Genomic DNA, 25975 nt, shown 5'->3' on the forward strand with positions numbered 1-25975 from the left:
GTATTTTTCTGTCATCATGATTTGTATATATTGTAATTATTCTAGGATTTTCTTTTGTCTATTCTTTGTATTCTTATGTGCATGGAAAATAAAGTTCCCCGACACCACCCAGACCCCTTAACAAGGGCTGAAATTGACGAATATCGATAGAGGTGTACGGTTTAGAAGTAAAAAAAAAAAAGTCACTTTCATTTCGGTTTCTTATGGATACACGTACTCTGATCAAGTCTTATTACTACATTACACACAAAAAAAAAAAACATCTGTTTTTCTAATGTTATCAAAGAGGGAAAAACCTTGAAAAGTTCATCGTGGGATTCCGAAACGAATCGCCGTCTATTAAATTAATTTAAGGAGGATTTTAGAAGCTAATTAAACGGTAATCCATATGCTTTTAGTGTAAGGAGTCTAGAAGGGGAAAAGAAAAAAAGGTGATTTTTTCAAGATTTTTTTCCTTTTCAAGGTTAATTAATTTGAAGAAGAGGAAAAAAAAATCATTTTTTTTCACAAAATTCATCGAAGAACTTGGAAAAAAAAACCCCAAAAAATACGAATATATTAAATATGGTTTCCACATAAAGATCAAAGATATGATGGGAAAACCCTCCACGGCATACTCAATTGAGCATAAGAAAAAAAAATGACCGATAATTAAAAAGGGACGTAAAAAAACGATATATATATATATATATATACATACAAAAGAAGATAATAAAGATTTCAAAATGGCTGCTGAAGATTCCTTATATCGAGGTCAGACATTTATTATTATTATTATTATTATTAAGCGTTTTAGGTGCTGGAATCTCTTAAGAAGTATTTCTCCCAATCGGACATTAAGGTGAGGGGTGGTGCATGATAACAGTATATTTTTGCCTTACCGGTTTTTGAGGCCCTCTATCTCTTATACGCTTTTTTTCTTTTTTTCTTAAGGATATCTCACGGTATATATAAAGGGACTAGGATTCGGATTGTTTTGTCACTCATTCGAGATTCCAGCAATAATCTGTCTTTTGCAGTAATTCCCACCAAAAAACAGGAAACAATGAAGGTATGTAAAATTTTTGGTTGATCGATATTTTCTAGAGATGATTAATTATCGATTATTCTCGTGTTTAATTATGTTGCTGTGATTTTTTTTTTATCAGTAATTACAGTCAAATCCCGTTATAACGAACTCCAAGAGACCGGGGGAAACTACTTGCTATAACGGGGTTCCATTGCAAAGGAATTCCATGTGTGTTCATGCATTATTCCTATGTAAGCTTATCTGGGGGAGTAGGAAAAGTGTTCGTTAAAACGAGATTTTCGCTATATCGGTATTCGTTAAAACGGGATTCAACTGTATATCTTGGGGCATTCAAAGCTTGCGTAGAGAAATCGGTACAGTAGATTCTCTCGCTAATCCGGACAGGGTGTCCCGGATTATCGAAAACGCCGGATTACTGGAAGTTGGTAAAAAAAAAAAAAAGCCCATTTGAATAACACGTGAATATGTACATTAAATAGCGTGAATAGCGCTTCTTATTAGAATACCTGATAATGTTATCATTCGGGTATTTTGCTATAATAACGGAATGATAAGTACGGAATGGACCCGGTGTCATCAAATGGGGAAAAATTCATTTATATTTATCAGGATTTCTGTTAATGTTATCAATTTTTTCCCCGTCTGAAGTTTTTTTCGCATTATGATGACGATCTTGAACCAGACTTCTTTCAACGATACATAAATTATTGTTATCAAACCGCAAGACTATGTAGGAAGGAAGAATGTATACCCTTTCCTCATTGACAATCGTTTCCATACCCATAATTCCCTAGTTGGGCAGTAGCGGCTTCTACCATAATCTATGTACGCATGAAGTGTTATTTCTGCAAAATTCTGCGTGGAATTCATTTTAATCCACTGTAATTTGCATTAATGCTTCATTTCCCGCCATTGTGATGATTTTTACAGTGGCGTCGGAGCCGGGGGTGCTGTGGGTGCTCGAGCACCCACGGAAGTTTGTAAAACGGGTCCAAGCACCCACAGAATTGATTGAGAAATCGAAATTTCCTACATGGAACTCAAGACGAGCTCCCACAGGTTCGAAACACTTCCGACGCCCCTGGATTTTTACGTAGTTTCACCAATATTTGGCAACTTTGTTTACTTTTGGCGATAATTGGCGATGTCCTGTATTTTCCCTTATTTGGAATCCCAATTCCCCGTATTTCTCTCGAGGAAATATGGTCAGCGTACTCATAACGGCTGATTAAAGATTATAAGTGCAGTGTTTCAGCTTAAAGCAGAAACCATCCCGTTTCAGAACAATAGGTAAAACGAAAAAACGGCAGAATTGAAAATATTTTGCAATCAGTTGTGTGGGGAAAAAAATTATCCCGTTTTTTAATAATGTCCCGCTCGATTAAACTGGAGTTATGGACACCGTATTTGCTTTTGGATATGCTTTCGGATATAGCTATCAATCGGTTATTGTCATCAGAAACTCCGAATCCCAATTTCATCACATTAAGTGTGGCTTGCACTGAATAAACTGCGCACAGAACACACAGAGATTGAATATGTTTTCTCTCTTCTATACTTGAAGAAAAAAACGCCGGATCACTGTATTGCGTTTAGTGTTGGCGGTTTAGTTTTTGTGTTGGCGGGCAGTCCAGTTTGTTTGCTTGCTCCCAGTCCTTTGTTTGCCTGTGTGGCTGATCTTGGGCCTCCCCAAGATCAGCCACACAGATAGATCAGCCACCATGATATCATCCTGTCCTTTGTTTGCCGCCTGTGTAGCTGATCTTAGGGCCCCCCGTGGGGAAGATGATATCATAATCCGGCGGTGACCTTTCAGCGCTAGAAATTACTTGGACTAGGTCACCGTTCGGTTAGGATGTTAGGATGATGTATTGCGTTTAGTGTGGTTTGGGTTAGTTATGGAGAACGCAGCAAAATTCGTATTAAAGGTGTAAAGTTTTTAGTTTAAAGCGATACTTTCTTAGATGGGAGATACCGCCCTCCTTATATAAAGGGTGTTGGAATATATCAAATTGTTGGTGGAATCTACGGATACAATATGGGGTCCAATAGTTGGTTTTTGAACTGGAGTGATGGCAAAAAAAAAGAAAATTCTGAAAAAATTCTAAAAATATTTATGTTTATAATTGGCGATTTTGCTGATGTTGGGCACCGGTTTTGGCGACATTTAGAAATTTGCTGAATTTTTTTCAAAGAAATATGGTATTAGTACGTACAGCAGCACCGTTGAGAAAGCTACATTCAGTGTACTCTGGTGCAGTGTTTCTAAACTCTCCCCAACCAGTAAAATGACTGATACAATTATTGAATTATATGTGAGTCTTATATACAGTATATACAGGGTGTCTTGTAAGTACTAATGTAGACAGGGGAAAGGGGACCGTTTAAAAATTTAGTTGGTTTTTTTATTTTGTTACGCACGATATTTTCACTCAAAACTGGTACAGGACAGTTTCTGAACGCTTTTGAGTATTTCTTAAACTGAAACTATACCTCTACGACAAACGCTTGATAAGATAAAGGCCGCATTAGCACTTACAGGACACCCTGTATATATATATATATATATTTCATTTCAACATAATGTGAGTATCACTTTTCTCATGGCATTCAGTTGAGTTATTCAATTTAAATGCAAATAAAATTGCAAGCCTATTTTTGTGGACCGCTGTACACATCTTCGGGAAGCACCTCTGGAATTGCAATCATATAGTACCTAATATACCACTTCCAAAGTACAGGCAGTAATATTCAGGTTCTTCAAACGACCCTGTGCAGTCAAATACGATTTATCAATAGGAAAAAATATAGCTTATCAAAAAATTTTCGACTCCATGTTGCGGCGAATATTGGAATGAACACATGGGAAAGACGGCGTGTTTAGAGATTTTTCTATAGCAACAAATACAGTCAAACCTCGTTAGTGCGTCACCCGGTTAACACGTCACTCCGCTTACCGGGTCACTTTTTTGAAGTCCCCATTGTCCTAAGGCAGGAATTGGCACAGCTATGGCTTACTCCGTTTAAAGAGTCACTCCGCCTACCAAGTCATATTTTTGCTCTCTCAAGAGTGACTCATTAACGAGGTTTGACTATAGTGCTAAGTTAATTAATTTTCTTTTGTGTTACGTTTTTCCTAAATTTATCCATAATATATTCAGGGGCAGCTTAAGCGAGGGTGCAAGGGGTGCAGCGTAGACTTCAGTTAAGACCCCAAAATTTAACATGGTAAAAACTAACATGACATCACGCTTTTGAGTCATATCTCGACAACGCTGAGAAAACTTGAGAAAATAGATAGGACCTCTGACCCCCCCGTAACACCAGAAACAAGAATGTAAGCTATATCGGGGCGGCTCGAGACAAAATCTGCACCCGTGCGGGATTTATTTTTTGCGGCTCTGCGTGAGGGTCCCTAGGCGGGAATCTTTCACTGGACCCCATGGGGGCAAAAGACAATAAGGATTTGGTCCCGGGCCCCCCCAAACTGGAACCCTGTCAGCCCTACCCTTTGGGGACACGCCCCTTCCTCACAACTTATCCAAACTATTTCCTAATCCTTTTTTTTTTCCCGCCCTTTTATCTCGCATTTTGCGCCCCTCCAGAGCAGACAGAAAACATTTTCTTCGATTTTATTCGGCAAATATAACTTCTTTTTTTTTGCCCATTCACCTCGGATTTAGCACCCATCTCTTGCGCGGCACCCCGAGCGGCCGCAATGAAGTCAAGCGCCACCCCTGTACTCTATCACAAGGGTGCAAGTGTGCATTTTGGTTCCCCTCATCCAGAATTTATTCCAGAACATCTAGGCTGACCATATTTCCTCAAGAAAAATACGGGACATTGGGATTCCAAATATTGGAAAATACGGGACATTGCCAATTATCGCCAAAAAACGACGCCAAAACCAAAAAAAAGTTGCACAATATTGTTGAAATTACGGAAAAATCACAATGGCGGGAAACGATCCATTACTGCAAATTGTAAAATGTATTCCACGGAAAAAGGCAAATGTGGGAGATTAATATTCCTATATATAGTTGTAATTATCAAAAATAATTTATGAGTTGAAAAATAATTTCTATCTTTGACTTACCTTTTCAATAGGAAAAAAAAACCAGAAATTACCGGGACTGTCCCGGGAAATACGGGACGTATGGTCACCGTACGAATAGTCAAATGAAAACAAAGGAAAAATTTCGGCTTCGTACTAGTCCGGTCCCGGGAGTACTAGAAACACCTTTGACAAAAATTTTCTTAACAATAAAGTAACCTCGTTATACATCATCCTCACAGGATAAGTGATGATGGCTCACAGAAATAAGTGCTGTTTCAAGGATTAAGTTATCTGGCATTACTAAGAAAGGTAAAACAATTTTGCAAAAGAAAAAAAAAAACCCCAGAAAAATCTACTACAAAAGCGGGACGTATGGTCACGCTCCCTTTACACGGCGCTCATTGGTGTGTGCGGCTTTCTTCTGAAACAAATAAGGTTTGTGTCGTGGGCCCCTTTACTGAAGCCCTGCCGGGGTCGACACATGAGGCTTTGCACCCGGGCGGCAGGTCAGCTCGAGCCGCCCCTTAATATACTGAATATTGAATACGTATATAGTATGCATACGACGAACTGTGTGTATAGTTTTACTAGATTAAAATCCTTATCAAAATGAATTCGATGATAAATTCTACCCCAATATTAGCAGCTGCAACAGTTTTTTAGCTGGATTTTGAGAATTTTCCCTATTATTGCCCATCAACAATATGAACTTTTAATATTCTTAATCCTTATAATTATCCTTATCCTATATAATCCTTATTCCTTAATCCTAAATCCTTATCAAAATGAATTCGATGATAAATTCTACCCCAATATTAGCAGCTGCAACAGTTTTTCAGCTGGATTTTAAGAATTTTCCCTATTATTGCCCATCAACAATATAAACTTTTAATATTCTTAATCCTTATAATTATCCTTATAATTATCCTTATAATTATCCTTGTTCCTTAATCCTAAATCCTTATCAAAATGAATTCGATGATAAATTCTACCCCAATATTAGCAGCTGCAACAGTTTTCAGCTGGATTTTGAGAATTTTCCCTATTATTGCCCATCAACAATATAAACTTTTAATATTCTTAATCCTTATAATTATCCTTATCCTATATAATCCTTATTCCTTAATCCTAAATCCTTATAAAAATTAATTCGATGATAAATTCTATCCGAATATTAGCAGCTGCAACAGTTTTTCAGCTGGATTTTAAGAATTTTCCCTATTATTGCCCATCAACAATATAAACTTTTGATATTCTTAATCCTTATAATTATCCTTATCCTATATAATCCTTATTCCTTAATCCTAAATCCTTATCAAAATGAATTCGATTATAAATTCTACCCCAATATTAGCAGCTGCAACAGTTTTTCAGCTGGATTTTAAGAATTTTCCCTATTATTGCCCATCAACAATATAAACTTTTAATATTCTTGTTATTTATTTTTCAGGTATTCGTTGCCATTTTCGCTTTAGTCGCTGCGGTCAACGCACAGGTTCTGGTAAGTGCGATATTTCTAAAATTATGACCAACTTGACTCTTATTAGTTTCAAGTGGTTCCTAAATACTTTTAATCGTACCCCCTCCCCCTTGAAAGTCTTGGTGTCTGCCATGGACTATATAGCAGCAGGAACTCCAGCCCTTTAACAGCGAGAACGTTCACGAACAATGGAAGGCATTCTATCCAGCACTAGTGAATGTGGCGCGATAGCAACGACATCCACTGGACTACAAAACAACCGAAACAAAGTTTCATACTCCCATCGCTAGATGTCACCGCAAATGCAATTTTTGTCAGGTCACGACAATATTGCTACTGCAGTCTACCAGCGTTGCAGCGGTGCTTCTGTGAACGCTAATTTAATTAAAACTTTTTTTATATAAAAGTAATTTATTAATTATATTCATTTTCTTTCAACTTAGCATTATTATAATTCAATAATTCTAGCAATCGGACCGTGGATGGACTTGGCAGTAAAACTACTGTGGGCCCCTGGGGTCTCAGCCACTCCCAATTGGGAAACGCTGGTTTAAATCACTTTGAAACCCAAATTCACAATTTTTTAACCCGTTTTAGATACATTGTAATTTGTGCGTATTTCTTCTGGAGCAAAAAATTTGCATTTAATATCCAAATTCTTTTCATGATACTAGCTTTACCTACTATTGCCAATCAGATGTGATTACACTGCTCAGCAAATAATAATAATAATGTTCTTATGTATAAGGAGATTTTAATGATTTTAGGGCATATTGGGGCTGCTGAGCCCAAATCTAGCATTGGTTTTGTCAGATTAGCTCTAGTTTTTGAGATAAAGTGAAAATTATATTTCTCAATAGTGATACCGTAAACAGTATACAAATCACATTGTTTTGACAGTATACAAATCACATTGTTTTGACAGTATACAAATCACATTGTTTTGACAGTATACAAATCACATTGTTTTGACAGTATACAAATCACATTGTTTTGACAGTATACAAGTCACATTGTTTTGATTGTATATATTTACAGTCGAATCTCGTTTTAACGAATACCGTTATAGCGAAAATCTCGTTTTATATAATGAACGCTTTTCTAATCCTCCAAATAAGTTTACATAGGAGCAATGCTAGGTAACCTGAAATTTCTTTATAACGAAATCTCGTTTTAACGAAGTGATTCCTCCGGTCTCTTGGCGTTCGTTATAAAGGGATTCGACTGTATCTCAAAAACTAGAGTCAATTCGGCGGAACCAATGTCAGATTCGGAATCACCGTCCCAAAATGACTCTAAAGTCACTGAAATATATCAATTTTGCCAATGATTTACGGTATTTATTTATAACGCACACAGTTTTTCAATGTGACGTGCATGCTGCTTATATACGTACCATTTATCATTGGAATTTAAGTTTCACTTTTTGGTAACTATAAATTTTAAATTTAACTTTAATGGTATAATTTTCACTTTTCAACTAGATTGGCTGTAGTTTTTAAGATAAACTAGCGCCAATCTGACATGATTTTGTCAGATTCAAAACCAGAGCCCCAAAATCATCCTAGAGAGCAATAATGTTTGTGGAGAGGGAAGCCAAAGTTTTGAGAACTAAAAACTGGCGATACCCTTATTTTTGTGAATGAGCTACGCGGTCGTGTTAGCCCATACGGCTTTGTACTCAAATCCCTAGTCATCATGACCTAAAATGAGTATTCGAAGGCACGATAACCGTGACAACACCATTTTCTCAGACATTTGAAATGAGCGGTGCAGCCAGAGATACAGCTCCTACAAATACCACGTTGACCCGTGAGCTACCTTAGGAACTCGTCACCCATCCCTCTTTGGCCAAAAAAGTTTACCACAGTCCACGTGACGTCCTATCCTTGAAAAGAAGAGCAGAATAAGGGCCCGGCGATTGGCTCAAGCGATAATACTGACGTCACATTTTTTCTGAAACAAGTCAGCCTAGTGTTTCAAGATCTAGTCCCCTGCTTTCCTCATATATATTTTGCACTTGTCCTTAGTTCCGGTAATCTAATTGGGTAGTTTGGATTTTGCTCTCCACTCCGTGACCCCCGTTAGCTCGTTCAGACTAGAGCCCCCTTGAAATAGGTAGATAATATAGGAGGCTTAAGGGGCAGTCATTTACTGCAAAATAAAATATAGCCATGGCTATGAAATTGCAGGTGGGGGGGAGGGGGGTAACCAGGGTGGCTTTCCAGGCGATCAGGCCAGGTGCTGTTTCTTATTCTGCTTTTTCTAACGATTTCCGAGACATCATTTGGAGGGGGAGCAACCATTTTATTAGCCCTTAGCTCAAACATGGATGATACGAGGTTGCTCTCTTTTACAGGTGTCTTAACCAGATGCTAAGTGGAATGTTATTATGTTTAACACAGTAAAACCCTGGTTTGGGGACAAAAAACTCGTCTGTAAAAGAGGGGTGACCGTTAATCAGGAGTTTGCGATTATCAATGCATACTTTTCTTATACAATTATTATTTCGCCAAAAAAAAGAGAGAGGGTGACAGCTTACAAGGGACTATACTGTATCTTCTTTGGTCTGAAAGGCATCCTGTAGACCCCTTAATGGTCCTCTCGTGGACACCTTTTGTCAGTGGTCGTCCACGGCAGTGGCCTTGTCAAAAACACTCTGAGTGCAGGTAGATGTAATTTCGTGTCAATATGATGTTTCTCTACATTCTGATTATCCAATGACTAGGATTGAAGAAACATGCAGTTACAGCACATGCTCACTACTACATAGGAGATACAGGCTCCTCCTCGAACGGGGGGGGGGGGAGGTGATTCACAGAGGGTGCTTATAGAGCATGAGAATGGGGATGTCCACCTTTTCTCCCACCCGCTTATGCCAATACAGTGAAACCTCTCTTCTGTGGATAAAGGCGGGACAAAACATGCCAGTTGAATTATACTGACACTACTCTGACCTATGCAGCTCCAGTTGGGGTGGGCCATTGAAACTTGGTGTATACGTTGTTTTGACTGTGGGAAAAAGATAACTTCGATAAAAGCTCTCCCCTCCCCTCTTTTTTTTCACCTGGTGGTCAGAAATCGAACTATTTTTATTGTTGAATCTTTCTTTTCCCCCCATGGTCCATATTACCCTATATACTAAGCTCCCTCAAAATACCTCCATCAGAATATGCGCCATGCATCTCTGAGTAGTGTCAGTTTATTTATGACCACCATTATGTACAAGGGGAAATTATTATTTGGCCGTAAAAGAGGGATGACCGCATCTATGGGGTGATCATTAATACGGGGTTTTACTGTAATACAATTTTTCACTGATGGAAGGCTGGTTATCGCCCCCCCCCATAGCCTATTGTTTCCGCCTATGTCTAATGCACAGTCTTCGGTATCCGTTTACAACGTGGTGTAATTTATTAAATTCACTCTATTGCAGCCGCACAAGGACGAGGACCTCAGGCCGATCCCCTATGCGTTCAACTATGTTGCTGCCGGCGATGAGGGAAGCAGTTCCCACCAGGAGACTTCCGACGGATCCGGAACCGTCCGCGGCTCCTACTCCCTGACCGACATCGACGGACGTAAGAGGGTCGTCGAGTACGTCGCCGGACCAGAGGGATTCAGCGCCAACATCAACACGAACGAGCCCGGTACCGACAACATGAACCCCGCTAACGTCATCGTCGAATCCACGGCCGAGAACGCCGCACCACAAGTCAGAGCAGCACAACCGGCACCAGCCATCGCTCCACCGGCACCGACTGTCATCCACCGTCCCGCCGAACGTCAGGCTGGCGTCAGGTACGTGCTCGTGCCCATCACTGACCCACGTGCTTCTGGATACTATTGATCGATCGTGGGAACCAATCAATCAACGACTTGACCGGACTTGGATTTTGCACAAGACTGCGTGACCTCAAAAACATGTATTTTAGTATATTATGTTACTGCAAATAAATATATACTTATGAATAATTTTTTGAATGATGAATTATGGGTAGTATATATATATATATATATATATATATATACTTTCCCTGTATTTCAGCCTATTTTAAGGCCGAAGAAAGGCATTATTGGGACTTGCGAACGCTCTTTCAGAAACAGGGTTAAAACATTGTTGCTGGAAGAAATCAATAAGAGTTAACCGAGTGGAAGGTGCGCTGTATCGACCCCATATGCGGAGATACGAAGGGGTGCAGTGCCCCCCTGCCCCCCCCCCAGCACCGAAGGGGGGCGATATTGAATGGGTCTAATATATATGTGTGTATATATAAATTTACATCATCTTGCTCCCCCCCCCCCCAGCAATAATGACCGTGCCCCCCTCCAGACTTCCAAGTCTATCCCCGCCTATGCTCGGCCCAAATATCGGCTTTTGATGCCAAGTTGTTTACTTTATGTTCGTAGCGTTCACAGTTCCACTTTGGCGAGATATTTATTTTTTAAGGATGCCAAAATAGCGCTGGAGACGCCAAATGAAGAAATTTTCGTGCATAATTACTCGAGACCATTCCAATTTCTTGAAAGCACTGTGACTCATTCGTCATCCTTGAGCGCAAGTGTGACGCTAGTATTATCGACAAAGCGAATCGCTGTTCGCTATCCCGCTTTTTTTTAGCGGTTGGACGTCACTTAGCACATTAAAAAGCTGGTTTTGTTGACCACGTACAAATGACGTTTCATTCTCAGCCAAACTTAATGACAGTAAATTGCAGCGATATGCCCGGAGTTGTTGTGTGGTAAAGTAGTTTGGTCCGATAGTCATTCGAAATATTTGCCTCCAGTCTGCCTCGTCCTGTTGCAATAAAGCACCAGCGGCACGGGCTGGATAATTTTTCTTGGCGAATATTTACTTCCGGAACACTCTCCAAGGATACTCCTACGCCACAGTCCGTCGCAATACGCCAACGCCTGTTGCGGCTGTTGGTGTTCTTCGACCAATGTGTGTGACCAGACGGATAGGAAGATCGGGAAGGAAAGAACCTCTCTCTCACGTAGGTCGGGGAGTGAAAGCCGGTCAGTCTCTTCGACCAGTCTTCCAATTCCCTACCAGAACATTTGACCATCACTCATCCACTTCGACCAGTGTGCTCACTTCGACCAGTCTTCCAATACCTACCAGAACATTTGGCCATCATTGCTGATGTTGGAGAGAGCCCACACTACTCGCCCATGACCAACCTTGAAACGTATTGGGCCAGGCTGGATGCAAGTGCAAAAATATACAGGGTGATTCAAAACTCAAAGTACAAACTTCTATTAGGGGAGGTAGAAAACACCAAGACAAAACATAGCCACAATAGGAATGTACACCCCCAACCTGATAAGTTGGAGGATAAACGAAGATGCAGAAATGACAAGCCAATATAATTAAGGGGGGAAAACTCTTTATTTAGCGATACTTTTTTACATCTTGTGGGAGGGATCGTCGTGAAACAGGTTAGTTTTACCTTACTGTTGATAGGCTAGGCTTATCTATCCGAGAATGATGTCACTCCCACTCCCTATCCATACAAAGGTTTTTAACTGCTGGTTGGATGAGAAGATATATTTTTTGGAAAGCGAGAGAAAAATTCAATTGCCCCTGCGGGGAATCGAACCCAGTTCCTTTCACTTTCCGGGCGAACGCCCTAGACCACTAGACTACAGAGGCAACGAATATCTTAATTTTTCCACCATTGGAGATTGCGATATTCGTTGCCTCTGCAGTCTAGTGGTCTATGCGAGCCGATCTTCCCTTTAAAACGTCTCGCCACAGAGAGCAACAGACCTACAAACAGTGGTGTAATGTAATTCAATCATAACTCATGACTCACTTCACTTGTGAAATATAAATGGCGACACTAGAAAAAAAACAAACACAACACTACATACGCACTCAGACTGTTAGCTATAAACACACACACAGTTACACTTACGGCACAACTCACTAGGTAGTAAATCGATGGTGAGAGACCTGAGTTGTACTCGGTTTGAAAGAAAGTCTAATGGTCTATGGCGTTCACCCGGAAAGTGAAAGGATGTGGGTTCGATTCCCTGCAGGGGCAGTTGAATTTTCTCTTTTTCCAGCTGTTAAAAACCTTTGTAGGCTTCTCTAGATTGATGCAGTCGGCCGAAGCTTCAGCTTGGTGCTGCCGTTTTGTAGTACTAAGCCCTGTGGTTAAAGGCTATAGCTCTGTAGCCTTAGCATAAACCGCAAGACGGACATTAAGAGGGTTGGCACCACCTTTCGAATCTGGCTTTGCCGGCTCTCGATTCGGGAATTATTTCCGTCTCGCTCAGTCAGATCTGTACCGAATAGGATGGCGGCGTCCGATTTATGAAGTTACCTGCATACCCTTAAGGATTAGACAGCGGTGTATCTAAAGATTACATCTTGTGGAGGGACCCTGAAAGCCATGGTCTACGAGACGGCCGTTGACGCGCAGCTGAAAACGTCCGCGAAATGCCGGGCATTTTTGAAAGGGTTCGCCAATCAATGCGGCGCCATTGTGGAGCGTGCGTAACTGTGGATGGGTGAGAACTTTGATGAGCAACTTGTGAGAACCGCTGGTTTAGGACATAAGTTTTCCGACTGGGGTTCCACAAGAGCTTTTAAGAGGTTCTGCGGTGTGTAAAGCTTTAAAAATTTCCAATATATAGTTGGAATAAAAATATCTATATTCATATTTTTTGAAGGGTTTCCGTAGAACTAGCTGTCTCGAACCCATCAAAAGTCCCATTGTGAGCTCTCGTAGTTCCACCGAAACTGAAGCGTTGGAACCCTCTGCTTTAGGAAAACGTTGTGATTTGATAATTTCAGAAATTCAAAATTCTCTGGAACCCCTCAGTGAGGCGGGTTGCACTGTAAAACAACCACTGTCCTTAACAAGCAATTCACGTCACACGGCGATGCGTCCCAAATTTGACTAACTAGCGTAACATAAATTTCGTTCTTACTAGGCCTGGTACTGAGCTCTAAAACGTTATTTCCCTTCCCCCCCCCCGCCCCACCATTTAAATTTCCACCGCATATATCAGCCTTATCAGTTGCCCGGATGATGGAATCAAACTTGCCCAAGGGCTCCACTTATCAGCATTTGTCAAGCAACTACCTTGACTTTCCTTGGTAGCATTTCTCAATGTCTAGACATAGTTTCCTCATATAAATACTATGGAAAATAATGATATTAATTTCGTAAACACTTTTACTTTGCATATGCAAATGGACGTGCTCTGAATTGCTTTTCTTCCTCCCGCGGTCTTTAAATGCCATTTTCTTTAAGACTGCCGTTTACATAGTCACGATGACGTTATTAGCAACCTAATCATCTAGCTTGATATGCTTGGTAATGCAAGTGTTAATCGCATCTCGATCAAGACCAGTGTTTCTTAAACACTGGGGAAGCGGGAGAGCATTTTTGAGGGTTTAAGATGAGAAAAAAAAAAATTACATGTTGACTGATTATTGAAAAATTACATAAAAATTGCATTACATTTAAAATTACATGTTGACTGATTATTCACAAAAATTACATAAAAATTGCATTACATTTAAAATTACATGTTGACTGATTATTGAAAAATTACATAAAAATTGCATTACATTTAAAATTACATGTTGACTGATTATTCACAAAAATTACATAAAAATTGCATTACATTTAAAATTACATGTTGACTGATTATTGAAAAATTACATAAAAATTGCATTACATTTAAAATTACATGTTGACTGATTATTCACAAAAATTACATAAAAATTGCATTACATTTAAAATTACATGTTGACTGATTATTGAAAAATTACATAAAAATTGCATTACATTTAAAATTACATGTTGACTGATTATTCACAAAAATTACATAAAAATTGCATTACATTTAAAATTACATGTTGACTGATTATTGAAAAATTACATAAAAATTGCATTACATTTAAAATTACATGTTGACTGATTATTCACAAAAATTACATAAAAATTGCATTACATTTAAAATTACATGTTGACTGATTATTCACAAAAATTACATAAAAATTGCATTACATTTAAAATTACATGTTGACTGATTATTCACAAAAATTACATAAAAATTGCATTACATTTAAAATTACATGTTGACTGATTATTCACAAAAATTACATAAAAATTGCATTACATTTAAAATTACATGTTGACTGATTATTCACAAAAATTACATAAAAATTTCATTACATTTAAAATTACATGTTGACTGATTATTCACAAAAATTACATAAAAATTGCATTACATTTAAAATTACATGTTGACTGATTATTGAAAAATTACATAAAAATTGCATTACATTTAAAATTACATGTTGACTGATTATTGAAAAATTACATAAAAATTGCATTACATTTAAAATTACATGTTGACTGATTATTGAAAAATTACATAAAAATTGCATTACATTTAAAATTACATGTTGACTGATTATTGAAAAATTACATAAAAATTGCATTACATTTAAAATTACATGCTGACTGATTATTGAAAAATTACATAAAAATTGCATTACATTTAAAATTACATGCTGACTGATTATTGAAAAATTACATAAAACTTGCATTACATTTAAAATCACATGTTGACTGATTATTGAAAAATTAAATAAAAATTGCATTACATTTAAAATCACATGTTGACTGATTATTGAAAAATTAAATAAAAATTGCATTACATTTAAAATCACATGTTGACTGATTATTGAAAAATTACATAAAAATTGCATTACATTTAAAATTACATGTTGACTGGATTATTCACAAAAATTTCAATTATGATAAAAATTGAATTTTTCTATTCTTCATGAGATATGGAATCATACTGGAATTTTGACAGTTTATTATAGCTTTCGTTTGCAAAAAATATGTCACACGAAATTTGGGTTGCAAAACTTTCTTTTTGCGATTAGCAATCGTAGGCCTACTTGTTTTCTGTTTCGATTGAAAAAAAAAAGAATGAAATTGATACTTCCACATCGTTCCGGATCCGCCTGCCTGTGCTCCATTCACAGCTGAAGATGTCTGCCTTCGCTGCAATTACAGCTGAAAAGCTGGAGATGTGTGCCTTCGCTCGATTCGCAGCTGAAGATACAAATACAAATATATAATTGCAACGCCACAACAGGCAAATTGCCCAACGAGGTGGCTGACTTAAGAACATCATGGATCCCCGAGCCATTTTTTGGAGGCCCTACCTACTACTGCTACACCACACATTCACCCCGCCCACACCCCCCCCCCCCGCGGAACTCCCAATGAATCGGTACACGCGGGCGTGTACGTGTAGTGAAACCTGACGTGAAGTTTTTTGTTTCTCTGTAATACTTGTTATGTGTAGTGCTGCCATCTGTTTTTCTAACTATGAGTGAAGTGTTATGATTGAATGATTTATCGTTGTAGGGCTGTTGCTCTCTGTGGCGAGACTTTTTAACGGGGAGATCGGCTCGCATTTGCGCCTTGAAGTTGGGCACCACAGAAAACCAACTTCAGCCGACCACCACTGTGGGGTTCGAACCCGGATCCTCGCATCGCGAGTCCGTCACTATAACCACTCGACCACCACAGCGGCTGGTGTCTCCCTTAGCTTCATTCACAGCTGAAGATATCTCCCTTGGCTTCATTCACAGCTGAAGATGCCTCCACTTCATTCACCGCTGAAGGCCTGAAGACGTTTGCCTCCGCACCATTCGCAGCTGAAGATATCTGCCTTCGCTGAAGATGTGCGACTTCACTCCATTTACAGCTGGAAAGATGGCGATATGTACTCGCTGCTGAAGATGTCTGCCTTTTCGCTTCATTTACAGCTAGCTGAAAAGCTGGAGATGTGTGCCTTCGCTCCATTCGATGCATGCTTTTGCTCCATTCGCAGCTGAAGATATCTCCCTTAGCTTCATTCACAGCTGAAGATATCTCCCTTGGCTTCATTCACAGCTGAAGATATCTCCCTTGGCTTCATTCACAGCTGAAGATATCTCCCTTGGCTTCATTCACAGCTGAAGATATCTCCCTTGGCTTCATTCACAGCTGAAGATATCTCCCTTGGCTTCATTCACAGCTGAAGATGCCTCCACTTCATTCACCGATGAAGACCTAAAGACGTTTGCCTCCGAGCCGTTCCAGCTGAAGATATCTGCCTTCGCTGAAGATGTGCGACTTCCAAGTCCCCCCACATTCAGGATATTTCCTACTTGATAAATTGATGCCTTCGTAAATTTATACTATGTTTTATCCCGTTACCCTTAGGCCAGCCTTGCTCCTATGGGTGCTCTTGGAATAGTTTTTACTGGTTTCTAAATGTATTCACAATTTTCATATATTGCATTTGAATGCATTTTTTCAGAGGTCTGTGTGGTCTATCACTGAGTCGCAGACTCTATCACCTGTCACATGGACTCCCCTTTTACTTGATTTTCACCAATGCCGCCCCCCCCCAGAATATCCCATGACTACTAGAGAGTCGGTGGAGAACCACTTCACCAAGTCATTCACTGCTCGTTGATCACGAGCACCGTGCTGCTCTACCCTTGTGTACGATTCTGTACTAGTAAGCTTTGGTCAAAATGCGAATTAAACTCTTCATTTTCAAAAACTAGCCCACGGCAGATTATAGTTTGGGCATATCCTTCAATGAGGACTGTAAGAATCATGGGCCCGGATTCTCTTAAGACAGTCCACATGATTCTGTTAAGACAGTCTTCCTTCAATGATTCTGTTAAGACAGTCCTCCTTCAATGATTCTGTTAAGACAGTCCTCCTTCAATGATTCTGTTAAGACAGTCCTTCAATGATTCTGTCAAGACAGTCCTCCTTCAATGATCCTGTCAAGACAGCCCTCCTTCAATGATTCTGTTAAGACAGTCCACATGATTCTGTTAAGACAGTCCACATGATTCTGTTAAGACAGTCCTCCTTCAATGATTCTGTTAAGACAGTCCTCCTTCAATGATTCTGTTAAGACAGTCCTCCTTCAATGATTCTGTTAAGACAGTCCTCCTTCAATGATTCTGTTAAGACAGTCCTCCTTCAATGATTCTGTTAAGACAGTCCTCCTTCAATGATTCTGTTAAGACAGTCCTCCTTCAATGATTCTGTTAAGACAGTCCTCCTTCAATGATTCTGTTAAGACAGTCCACATGATCCTGTCAAGACAGTCCTCCTTCAATGATTCTGTTAAGACAGTCCCCCTTCAATGATTCTCCTTCAATGAGGCCTGTCTTAACACAATCATGGGCCCCCGGGCCACGTATTTACAAACCTTACATTCTTAGTAACGAAAGAGGCATTAGCACGCAGCAGATTGGTTACTACGAGCAAAACGATAGCAAGACGACACGAGTGGCGGAGTGTTTGGTTTGCCAAAAATAACCGGTTGCAACAATACTTTTTATATTACTTCGAAAATCACGTAAGTTTTATTCTTCTCTTCCAGGACCTTATGGGGTCGTTCAAGAACTACATCAGCAGATTTTTAGCCATTTCTGAAACCCCTCCCCACCCCCTTGTGAGTGAAAGTCAACAAGATGTTTACCCCCCCCCCCCCCCGCACTCTTGTCAGCCAAATTTCGTCAGTACTGCCCTACCTCCTGACGCATATTGGGATCAGAGATGTACGCGGTAGGGGGACGTAGGGGGCTCGTGCGCCCTCCCCTCAGAATATCAAAAATTCATTTTTTTAATGTAAAAAAAAATACATTAAAAAATTTAAATTTCGGAAGGAAATACGTTTATACGTTATTATAAAATCAATTTCTGTCAATTTCAATGTTATTTGAAGGGTAAGGTGAAGAGGCTAACTCAAAATTCCTCTATAAGAATCCCATTGCGACCCACAATCTAAGCCATATATGCAATACCCGCGGACCAAATGTGGCCCTGAACGTTATCTAATGTGGCCCGCCACCTCAGACCTAATTTTGTAAAAATGAACTAAGCGGCACATTTACAGATCGCTTAAGTGACCAGCAGCACAGTTCCAGGGCATTTGAGTGGCACATTCACACATCCCTTAAGTGACCCGCGACGCAGTTCCAGAATACTTAAGCGGTCCGTGGCACGTATAAAGATCTCTTCTTTTTTTTTTGAGTTGCATGTGGGTGCATGTGGGCACAGTTCTGGAGCACATTAGCGGCAACCCTCTCCCCAGTGCAGTTCGACATCACCCAAGTTAACCGCAGCACATTCCCCGATTAGCTAAGTGATCCGCGGCATGCACCAGTTAAATCAAATGCCACCACGAGAATGAGTTAGTTGGTCGGACCATGATCTTATACGAAAAACATGGACTTGATTTTATAATTACACTAGCTATAATACCCGGTGCTGCCCGGGTTTTCTTTAATGAGGCTTTTTGGATCACGTGATAGCTCCCTCTTTCTTTGAGGGACATGCAAACCGTGATAACCAATATGGTGACTTCCTGCGCGACTGATGAAATAAACAAATCTAGATTTAAAGAAACGTAGAAATTATTTTTTTTTTCCTTTTTTTAAGGGCCGCTAAGTATTTCGATTTCCTGCCCTGAACATCAAGTTATGCATCTGCCTGTTTCAGCTTTCAAAAATGCTTAGTTAAAGCTGTGGAATTTCTTCAATGTACTTTTTACGGGCCCATAATTAATTTTAAAACAACCTAAACTATATGAATTTAGACAGTTGAATATTAAAAGACAATACGGAGACATTAATGTTCATGCTTGAGAAGATATAAATAAAAAGTTGAAATCAATGTTATGGATATCCAACTCGAAAGTAGGTCAGGCTAATTGCTTCATATTTAATTTTCTGGGCTTCGTATATCTCTAAGCGTACTCAATATTTCAAAAATCGAGAATTCTATACTATTTTTAAAATTATGGATGTGACAAAAAAACCCCAACCAAATTTCAGCATTTCTACATTAAAATCGGCAATTTTAACACTGATTTCTATGAGGATCACTCTTCTCCTGACCCTCAAAGTGGTGCTACTACTACTATACCACACATGTACCTCGTCTATATTCCTCTGCGGAACCTCTAACGAATTGGTACATGCGGAAATGTGTGTACGTGCAGTGAGACGTGACGTGAAGTTTGTTTCTGTGTAATGCTTGTTATATGTAGTACTGCCGTCTGCCACCAGTTTTTCTAACTATAAGTGAAGTGTAATGATTGAATAATTAATCGTTGTAGGCCTGTTGCTCTCTGTGGCGAGACTTTTCAATGGGGAGATCGGCTCGCATTTGCGCCTCGCAGTTGGGAACCACAGGAAACCAACTTCAGCCGACCACCACTATGGCGACGGTGGGGTTCGAACCCGGATCCTCACGATGCGAGTCCGTCATTATGACCACTCGACCACCACAGCGGCTCAAAGCTCAAAGTGGTGCTGATGATTATGACGTCATTCAGAAAAACCTCATTACTGGGAGTATTGAAAATGGGGCACAAACCATTATAAAGGCATAAATATTATACGTGCATTGGCAGCGTTGAAGAAATGTCAAACCATTGTAAAGGCATATACACGTGTGAAACGCATTGCTAGGGAACCACGGTAACCAAAGTAAACGTTCGGAGTTCGGAAAGTGATTGTTGAGGCCCAAAAACCATTGTTGCGCGACAGTTTTTTGCCCATTTGGGACACTTGCGCTCCTCTGACGAAATTTTAAAGTAACCTATCGTTCAAGTCGAGTCCCATTTGGTATATATATGCAAAATTTGGCGACGATCGATCTAAAATTGTAGATTTGTATAGAGAACATACACACACACAGACAGACAGAAAATCAATTTTATATATATAGATTTCTTTGTGCACTCACTTACTCCCTGGCTAACGGCCGTATTCAACACAGTTTAAACTACAATCGTAGGTGTAAAGGAATAGCGATCGACACGGATTGGTTAAAATCCCCAATTTAACCAATCCGTTTCGAACTTCAATCCTTCCACCTGCCATTGTAGTTTAAACTAAGTTGGTGAATACGGCCGTTAAACTGACTCATCACTCATTTGCTCACCGACTCATATACTGGCTTCACTTGCTAATCGACTCAGTCGACCTCTCTATGGCGAACTGTTGTCAGTGTTCATTCCTATCGCATAATGTGTTGATGACGCATATTGTCTGTATATTTCCCCTTCCATCAATTTTCCTTCCTGTGAATTACGTGGTGATGAATTTTGATGATGCTTTTTGGTGACCTTTTCGTCGACGAATTGTTGCCTGTGAATTTCCCGGGCTCGGAAACCCACATCAGCACAAAGCAAAAGTTTGAAAACTACACCAGATTCAAAAACCGGTTCATAACCACAGACCAACGTCTAATTAATGAACCAATTCCCATGCACCAAACGACTCTAAACGAACCTTTAGGAAAATGACATAAATTTTTCACACGTATTCATTACATGCACCAATTAAATCAAAAGCCACCATCAATGACATAGTAATACGGGACTATGATCATACAAAAAAACAACCGTATGATATATTTGATTGTGCATCATAATAACCTTGGACCCAAATATAGACAGATATTACAGTTAAATATATGTCTAAAAAAAAAAATATATATATATATATATATATATATATATATATATATCATAATGGCTATTCCATCCCATAACCTCGCGGACGTATTTGACAGGACATCGTGAAATATATGGTCACCTTAAAAGAAATAACAATCTAAATAACCATTTTCCTTTCTTGAACCAAATCGTTTCTCCATTGGACCAGTTGTTTTTTCTTCATGATTTTTCCGTGGAACGTGAGAGAAATAATTTTCCTTTGTGGTACCTGTGGCGGATGCAAGAGATTTCTGTAGATGTTTCTTTGATTTTAATGAGCCATCAGGTCAACTCTAAAACAGCGGTTGGTTGGGCAAAAAGACGTTGTGACCTCCACTTATCATCCAAGAAAAGTGAATCTTACAAGTGTGTGTGTGTGAGTGTGTGTTTTTTCCCAACTTGTGTGATTCAATATTCAAGTCTCGAACGAAAACAGAGCGGAGACAGATATAAAAACCGACAGCACCGGATTGTCTGTCCGCGAAGTCCATTTTGTGCTAATATTTTTAGTCTCTGCAGAGTACAAGCCGACTCGATTCCAAAAAAAAAAAAATGAAGGTGAGTTATTATATCACTCTATTGTACGTACCGTAAACACGGGTTTCACTTTGGCCCACTTTTATAAAACTTTCTGTTTGATCTCTTAGGTTGGGAGTACACTATAAGAGTTTGATGAAAGGTCTTTTGTATAACTTGAAAGATCCAAATAATAAGCATATTGGTTATATACATTCGAACAAATTGCAACTGATTATTGGTCACATTTTTCAAGTCTTATAAAAGAACTTTTCTAAAACTTTTATATTGTAATCCCGGCGTTATGTATATGCTAGGAAATAACAAATAAAATGATACTGAGATTTTTAAGTCCGGAATTACACGATATAAAAGTTTGGGAAAAGTTCATTTATAAAACTTGAAAAATTCAACTAATAGGTGCATCGGTTATATTCACTCAAATGCAACCGATGCGTTTATCGGTTACATTTTTCAAGTTTGATAAATGAAATTTTGTAAAACTTTTATAATGTAATCTCGGCCTAAGGTAATTTTTAGATTTTTCAAACCTTTCTCATTCGCAAATGACGCGAAGCTATCGGGGGATGCCGGGAATCAAAGCGATAGGGGGAAGCTGCTACAGGCCAACCTAAACAGGATTGAAAATGAATGGAGCATGTCTTTTAGTGTTGGCTAGTGGTGAATGGTCGCTCATTGTGTTTCGAACAACCCACGTTTCACTGACGAGTCGAATGGTGTTATTATTCCGGATGCAACTAGGGTCGCTGCGCGCGGTAGCCCAAGTCGACAAGATACTCGTCTAAAGTACCAAATTTGCTGATTTATATTATTTCCCTTGAGTCGCCGCGGAGCACCGATTGAGAACCGCTGAACTAGGTTCACCGATCTGGGTATTCTTATTAATGAGCTGCTTAGATTTCCTGAACATTGTTCAGCGGATCTTTCCGCGTTCTCCTAAAGTGATCCTTAAACTTTCCCGGGACTCAATTCGTCCTGGGCTAGAGTATACGATGTAAGGTTTTGGACACCATGCTTATAGATGGACATTGACTTGGGTCGAGGGGGTCCGGGGAAGGAGCCGCGCGTGTTCTTAACGTCACACGTGTGAAAATGTTTACGTTAGAAGAGCGCGGATGTCGCGGGGATTATTTACAATTTTCAACGGGATGGATGAAATGGACAATGGGTTATATTAATGGGGGGTTAGTACAATGGGGAGGTGGCGCCAGTATCGATTGATAAGGCGCAATTCTGGGTTGTGGTACCGCAGATAGTTCTTCTCCAGTAAGGTCGTGAATAAATGGAATAGCTTTGCTCCGGGGGTCGTGAATTTCTAACCCGATTGACACGTTTGAAAACAAATGCGATTAAACGTATTCGTAGAGGGTAATCGACCCTCCCTGGAACTTTCCATCGCCCCCGAGGGGGGCTTTAACGCCCTCGTTGGGAATATAACTGGTTTAGATATATATATATGCTACTCTATATTTTTAATGGGCGTCTTTTCTCGGCCACCTCGTTGCGCATTTTGTCTGTTGTGGCCTTTGTACTTGTTATTTAAAAGATATAACAAATCCGCTTCATACAATATTTTCATGAAATTCATTTTTGATCAAAGTAGCCCATAAGTTGGACTAAATTTGAACCCCCCCCCCCCACATCAAAAATTCCTATTTTAAAACACCGCTACTTAACCGTACATGCACCGCGTGCACATTCCTGTACGGAATTTATAACGAATCGACTCGTGCCGGAATGCGTGTTCTGGGTGTATGGGTGGCCCTAAGTATCTATGTTGTCGAGTTGCGCTTGTTTCGTGTCCATGCCGCCATCTGCCTCACATTTTTCGAAGTAAAGATGGCAATGCTTGAATATTTTCACGCTAAGCCAGTATCGTATTGTGTTCGGCTAAGATTATTGATTCCCTCCGCAATCGTATGGCATCTCGCCGGCTCCTCTGACTAAGCGGGGCCGATTCTCGGTTCGCCCGATGCCTTGGCTTCCTGAACATATAGCAGCCAGCTTGGGTGACCGTAAGCCCAGTTACGGTGGTTCCCAATCGCGGGGATTTTGGGAACCGCCGTTGGACTTATAGCACAGACCAATTGCGGCGCGGAGAGGGAGATGTACCGAACATGACGCGGCCACTGCGACTGCTCAGGGGAGGTCTCGACCTAGGCTCTGAAAGAAACCTGATCGATCCTGCCATAGCTATTCGAACGACAGAGACTGGGTCGCTCAAGTCCCTGCTATTGCGCAAAAGGAATTGACGGTGCAAGTAATTCGAACGACAGACATTGGGTCACCCTAGCCTCTGCTATTGTGCCTGAGTGGCGCCGTGGCAAGAAGCGCGTCTTCCACTATGAAGGTTAACATCAAGGTCCATGGGTTCAAATCCGGGCATAGAACGTTAGAAGCCGGTTCTTTACCTACCGAACCTGGGGCGCCCACCGATGGATGGAGCCTTCATTTCCCACCCAACTCCTCTGGTTGGAAATTGCCGTATGGCGATATATGACCGGAGTTGGCGTGAGGTAAAGTAATAGTATCGTATCGTGGGTCTGTCTGTGCTGTCTGCGGAGAGACTTTTACAAATGAGAGACCGGCTCGCGCGCATTCTCCCTCTTTCTTTGAGGGACATGCAAACCGTGTCCAAGTTAACCAATATGGCGACTTCCTGCGCGACTAGATTTAAATAAACGTAGAAATTAATATATTTTTTCCCCTTTTTTAAGGACGCTAAGTATTTCGATCCCCCCCCCCACCCCTTGAACTTCAAGTTATCCATCTCTGCCTGTTTCAGCTTCAAAAATGCTTAATTAAAGCTGTGGAATTTCTTCGATGTACTTTACGGACCAATGATTGATTTTAATGCAACCTAAACTATATGAGAAATTATGCAGTTGAATATTAAAAGACGATACGGAGACATTAATTTTCATGCTTGAGAAGAGATACATAAAAAGTAGAAAATCAATATGGTATTACATAAATATCCAACTCAAAAGTAGGTCCGGATAATTACTTCATGTCTAATCTCCTGGGCTTCGTATATCTCTAAGCGAACTCAATATATCTCAAAAATCGAGAATTCAATACAATTTTTAAAATTATTAACGTGACAGAAAGCCCCACCAAATTTAGTAAAATCGGCAATTTTAACATTGATTTCTATGAGGATCACCCTTTTCCTGTCCCTCAAAACGATGCTGATGATGATTATGACGTCTATTCAAAACGCCTCATCACTGGGAGTATTGAAAATGTGGTCAACCATTATAAAGGCATAAACTATTATACATATACATATGCTAACAGAATTAGAGAAGTGACAAACCATTGTAAAGATATATACACGTCTGAAACGCATTGCTAGGGAACCACGGTAACCAAAGTAAACTTTCCGAAAAAAACCATTGTTGCCCGACAGTTTTTTTGCCCGTTTGGGGCACTTGCCTTGCTCTGACGAAATTTTAAAGTAGCCTATCGTTCAAGTCGGGTCCCATTTGGTATATATGCAAAATTTGGTGACGATCGATCTAAAATTGTAGATTTGTATGGAGAACACACACACGGGAAATCAATTTTATATATATAGATAATTGGTTCCTATGTATTTGTGTTGCAGTTGTATTAATAGTAACGAATTCTCTCTTTCTCTCCAAGGGGAGAGATCTTTGCCCCCCCCCCCCACGCCAGACTTTTCACGGACTCTTCTACAGCGAATGTATAGCAAGAAAACAAAAAGTAATGGTAATTGCCTCGGACCCTGTCAGTCACACCCTCGGGAAGGAGGGAGGGGGGGGGGGGTTATGAACCCAATTCGCTGAAATGGATCCGAGAAAATGTTCTCAAAGGACTTTGATTTTTCTATGACTTTGCATTTTTTAAAAACAATTTTTGCATATTTCGCTATTTTTCGTAATTTTAAGCCATTTTTTACTATTTTCAGTAATTTGAAGGTATTTTTTTCAGTAATTTTAAGACGTATTTGAGACTATCTTTGTAATTTGAGACATATTTTCATTTTAGAGCATTATTTTGCATGTTTCAGCAGAGAGATGAAGAGGGATTTTTCTCCCGATTTTTCTCACACTCTTCACTAGCTTCATACAAACACAAATACAAAAAAAAACAACGCCACAACAGGCGAAATGCCCAACGAAGTGGCTGAGGAAAAAGATGCCCATAACAAATATGGATGCCATATATTTCGAAAATACAGCAACCCAATTAAAAATGCAATTACAAACAATATATATATATATACATGATAAAATATTATACAATGCCCTTCCATAACTGGCAATTTTTCGACGATTTT

At 39.7% G+C, this 25975-nt stretch overlaps 2 protein-coding genes and 1 non-coding gene across 4 annotated transcripts in view; 2 read left to right on the plus strand and 1 right to left on the minus strand.

Annotated features, from left to right (window-relative positions):
- The window catches only part of LOC149068360 (cuticle protein 10.9-like), a 230312-nt gene that overhangs the window by 196173 nt on the left and 8164 nt on the right, over nt 1-25975 (plus strand). Inside the window, exon 1 of one of the 2 annotated variants that reach the window (XM_089251691.1) lies at nt 21393-21690. The exons of the other annotated variant lie outside the window; for it this stretch is intronic. Within the exon in view, the coding sequence (XP_089107817.1) occupies nt 21685-21690 (6 nt within the window). The 5' untranslated portion in view covers nt 21393-21684. Of the gene's footprint in view, nt 1-21392; nt 21691-25975 lie in introns of those variants that run through there. 2 annotated transcript variants of the gene reach the window in all.
- Nucleotides 934-10542, plus strand: LOC149068365 (cuticle protein 10.9-like). The gene is made up of 3 exons (XM_089251538.1): nt 934-1051; nt 6538-6588; nt 10004-10542. Exons 1-3 carry the CDS (start codon nt 1046-1048, stop codon nt 10415-10417), a joined length of 471 nt encoding a protein of 156 aa, XP_089107664.1. The 5' UTR covers nt 934-1045; the 3' UTR covers nt 10418-10542.
- TRNAS-GGA (transfer RNA serine (anticodon GGA)) lies at nt 12150-12223 on the minus strand. The gene has a single exon. It is a non-coding gene; the product is annotated as a tRNA-Ser (tRNA).

The sequence above is a fragment of the Pholcus phalangioides genome, unplaced genomic scaffold, assembly GCF_987345545.1.
Source record: "Pholcus phalangioides strain wild (caught in Gottingen) unplaced genomic scaffold, Ppha-v1.0 ptg000027l_1, whole genome shotgun sequence".
Classification (NCBI taxonomy): domain Eukaryota; kingdom Metazoa; phylum Arthropoda; class Arachnida; order Araneae; family Pholcidae; genus Pholcus; species Pholcus phalangioides.